This window comes from Corvus kubaryi, unplaced genomic scaffold (assembly GCF_017639235.1).
Source record: "Corvus kubaryi isolate FWS band 111438036 unplaced genomic scaffold, C.kubaryi_AGA036_p1.0 48857, whole genome shotgun sequence".
In the NCBI taxonomy this organism is placed as follows: domain Eukaryota; kingdom Metazoa; phylum Chordata; class Aves; order Passeriformes; family Corvidae; genus Corvus; species Corvus kubaryi.
The window spans coordinates 1-4,345 of record NW_024581341.1 but is presented as its reverse complement, the minus strand read 5'-3'; the positions used below and the strand labels follow the sequence as shown (position 1 = coordinate 4,345).

Genomic DNA, 4,345 nt, shown 5'->3' with positions numbered 1-4,345 from the left:
CGACCCAGATGGGACGGGGCTTTCAATGCTCTATGCATTCCGGGATTGTGAGGGGCTCCAAGTGCACACAGGAAATATCATCCGGGGAGGCCTCGCATTCCCTGAATCAGGTGAGTTCAAAGCAAGATGGAACCCTAACCCCAACCCTAATGAAGAGGTGTCGAAATCTGTTGGCCCTGAAGGCACAGGAGCCACAGTATGGTATGAACAGGAGGAGGAGGAGAAGGAAGGAGAAGGAAGGAGAAGGAAGGAGAAGGAAGGAGAAGGAAGGAGGAGGAAGGAGGAGAAGGAAGGAGGAGGAAGGAGGAGAAGGAAGGAGGAGAAGGAAGGAGGAGAAGGAAGGAGGAGGAGAAGGAAGGAGGAGAAGGAAGGAGGAGAAGGAAGGAGGAGGAGAAGGAAGGAGGAGCTGAGAGGAAAGGAAGATGAAAAAATTTCCCGTGGCAGTAACAGCTGCCAGCAGCGTGTGAAGCCCAAGGACACACGGATGGGAAACGCCTCTGCAGGAACAGGACAGGGCCCATCCGTGCTCCGGAGCACTCACAGGTGCACTGGGACACCCGGCTCCAGACCTGCAAGGACCACAATGAGAGCGGGTTCTGTGCCTTCGGGGCAGCTGCGAATTCCCGCACGAGCGCTGGGACTGCAAACACGGCTGGCAGATCCCATGGGAGCCGCACCAGGGCCGCGACGGCGCCAACAACAATGGAAACGACGAGGTGAGCAGCCGGGGGGGGGGACCTGCCCTTCAAATGCTTCATCTGCAGGGGTTCCTTCAAGAACCTCGTGGTCACCAAGTGTTGGCGCTGCTTCTGTGAGAGCTGTGCCCTCCAGCGCCGTCGCAAATCCCAGCGCTGCCACATCTGCGGCAAGCAAACCAACCTGTGTTCCTTCAACCCCGCCAAAGAGCTCATGGCAAAGTTGGAAAAACACGAAGAGGAGGAAGGAGAGGAGCAGCAGTCAGAGCACGGAGAGGATCCGCAGCAGCGGAGCGCTGGTTTGTATGTAACTGAACACAGCTGTGAGAGGAAAAAAATAAATTAAAAAAAGTTAAACTTTGTATCATTTCCAACAAGCACAGCCAGGAGGGTCCTGCTTGGAGGGCACCCCTGCACCTGGATGGATTTCCAGGCCTCCTTAAAGCAAGGACAACTGGGACGCTGACATTCCCTCCAGCTCCTTTCAGCTCTCCGCGTTCCCAAAAGCTCAGGGACCACAGGGACAGCCCGGCTTGGCAGCCCTCAAAAAGAAACCTCTTGCCATTTTCTCCCATTCTTTAAAAAACTAAAAGCCAAGAGGGAGGTGGAGACTGGGAGGGTATCAGACGATTAAATATCCCCAGCAGCCTGGAGAAAGAGGAGCACAGGAACAAAGGGGAGAAAAAAAATCTGCTTTTTATTATTAAACTATTCTCTCAAATTTCTAATAAGCAGGTTGAAGTTTAAATTACCAGATCTCTGACAAAGTCAGGATCCAAACAGTTCAGGAGCTGCAGATAACAATCGCCTTCCCCCAGATCGCTTTCAAGGCCTTTTCTACCGAGACAAAGCTCCCATTCACAGGGGCACAGGGACCTCGGGGCTTTGATTTCCCTCAGCTCCGGAGCCCCAAAGGCTCCGGCAGGGAGAGAAGCAGGTCCTGCACCTGCAGCAGGATGGCACAGAAAGAACCAGGAATGCTGGAAAACCAAGGATCCACGGCAGCCCAACCCCTGGAAGTGCAACCTGAGCCCCTGCCCAACGCAGCCTTACAAATCTCCCAGATTTGGGGAAAAAATGGGGGAATGAGGAGCCCTGGGTGCACCAGCGGGGAGCTGCTGGAGAAAGCAGCTGTGGTCCCACAGTTGGGGTGCTGTGGAGGATGAAGCCAGAGCCAAAGGATGTGCCACAGCTCATCCAAGGTGGGATTAAAGCTGGAAGCATTCCTGCCCTGGGAATCTGGCAGGAAGGATGTACCAAATCCCTGATAATAAAAGTTCTGATGAAATTTAAGGGGAGAAACATTTGACAGTGAATTGGGAAGGTGAGACCGGGCTGGGAGAACCAGAGGTGAGAAACACGGAGAACCTGGGGCAAACAGCAGTGACATCTCCATTTCCAGCACCACAAATGGATCCAGGTCCCAAATGGATGGAAGGATCTGCAGATCCCAGGCTGATTTTACGTAATTCCTGTGTCACAGTTCATCTGGGATCTGTCCCCAGCTGACACAGGGTGACAGACACAGACACCCACTTCCAGCCACGGGTTTGGATGTTCCAACCCCATTTCAGCTCAAACCCATGGATTGTGTCACCACGGGAGCCTCGAGCAGCTCCTGGTGCCACCAGCTGCTGGGGAGGGCTGTGCCCCGGCTCCCCTCAATCTGTGCCCCTGGAGGCACCAGCACGGGGCTAATTGGGGTTAATTAAGCAGGTGCAGTAGCGCATTGCAGTGCCGAGGCCAGAGCTCGTCAGGAGCCAGCTGGGGGACCCTGACTCCAAGTCACAGGCTCGGCACTCATCCCTCGGGATCAGCTGGCCGGCAGGAGACGGCAAACACAGCATCCCCTTCACCCCCAGCACGGGAATTGAGGATTCGCCCGGAACTGTCATCCCTTCCATCCCTCCCCTCGCCCCCAGCCTGCTCCCTTTCCATGGCGAGGGAGGAGGAGGAGGAATCTGCTTTCCCCGTGGGTTTTCCCCTGGCTCCCAGCTCCCCCCACTCCCCCCGCTCGGCATTGAGGCCGATAATTACGGCTGAAAAGCCTCCACATACCCATGCTGCCAGCCTGCCCTCCCTTCCCACCGCCCCCGGAGCGGCTGGAAGGAGCAGGAGCCGGGCTCAGGGGCAGGCAGAGCCCTCGGCCCGGCTCACCCCGAGCAGGTGAGATCCAGAGGGATGCCAGGAGCCAGCATGGACACTGCCGAAAGCAGCAGGAATTTTCCTCACCCTTCCCAGGAATGTGTTGTTCCACCTGCCCAGCAGCTCATGGAGATGCCAGCGAGGTAAAGGACAAGAACAAACCGACATCCCCTAAATTCTCTTCTCTTCTGGAGCCTGGAATTGAGGCTGGATTTCCTCCCTCCCGGAGGTGCCAGAGCCCAGCACTGCTCAGCCTCAGGGTGGTGTGTCCCACCTGCTCCACTTCAATGCCAGTGCCACACACACCAAAAAAAAACCCCCAAAATAGGGAAAATGGCCTGAAGCAGCATTTGGGATTTGGGACAGTTTCCCCAGGGACACACTGTGCCCAGGACCGTCACCCCTGCCCACCCCAGTCGTGGCTGAGAGCGGCTCCAGCAAACAGCCTGGGAAGGCAGAGGAAGGAGATTTAATTCCTGCTCTGCCAACAAACCATAGACCACCCTGGAAAACTTCCCCCACACCTTCCCGGCCCAGCCTGCCTTCACAATTCCTCTAATTAATTCAGGAGAAAATTAATTACAGCAGGATTTGCGGCAGCACAGCATCTAATGACCGACTCCTCTGCTCCAAAGCAGATCATCCCAGGCTCCCGCCTGCGCTGCCAAACCTGGCCCTGCCGCCTCCCCCTTCCCAGCCCAGCACAAAGCCCTGCTCTAAATTAGGCAGGGAAAGAGTGGCTTGGCAAAAGCAAACCAGAGCACCGAGGTCAGGCCCTGAAAAACAACAGCGGTGCCTAAAGAAACCCCGGCGTTAATCCCGTCATGCTTCCGCCAAAGATTCCCCTTTTCAAGGGTTTTCTTCCTGGTAAACAAAGTTCTCTCCACTGGGCTGTGAATTTTAGGGCATGGTTGCTTGGTGATGCCAGGCTGCAAAGCAGGAGGTTTGTGCTCCCCAGCCTGCAGAGGATGGCGCAGGGTTCAGTGAGGAAACTCAAAAGGAGTTGGAATCTCAGGGCAGGCAGAGCTGATCTGCACCGCGATTACTCCAACCTGGAGTCGAGTTTTGCTCCTGATAATTTGGATTTATGGGAAGATGCTCTCCCCATCCCTCCCCTCAGAGCTGGCTCTGCCCATCTGCCCTTGCTCCTGAGGATGTTCCCAAAAGTTTGTGATGCTGAGTGCCCAAATCCCAGGATTTGCATCTCCCGCAATGCCCCGGCTGCCCCAGGGCACCGCTCCAGCCTTGCCCTGGCTCTGCTCCCCTCACACAGGGGCTGGGGCAGCTTCTCCCCAGTGCCACCTCCCTGCCCAGCTGTAGAGCGATGCCTCCCTCATGGCTGTGCCCGCCCTGCCTCTATTTCCTTGTCCCTGGGGCCACTTGCACTATCTCAGCCCCCTGCACACCCACGCTGGCACCCGCAGTCACCCTTGCCCTGCAAGCCACGTGCTCCCACATGGAACAAAACCCTTCCCATTCCCATGGAGCAGCTCCTCCTGCCAGCA

General features: G+C 56.4%; 1 protein-coding gene across 1 annotated transcript; it reads left to right on the top strand.

Annotated features, from left to right (window-relative positions):
• Positions 1-388: 388 nt before the first annotated feature.
• Positions 389-1,018, top strand: LOC121672314 (E3 ubiquitin-protein ligase RNF113A-like; the record flags this gene model as incomplete). Its single annotated transcript, XM_042044923.1, is given in 4 exon segments — positions 389-503; positions 506-607; positions 610-725; positions 727-1,018. Coding segments are annotated over 4 exon segments (625 nt in total), but the record flags the coding sequence as incomplete, so codon positions are not given.
• Between the last annotated feature and the right edge of the window lie 3,327 nt (positions 1,019-4,345).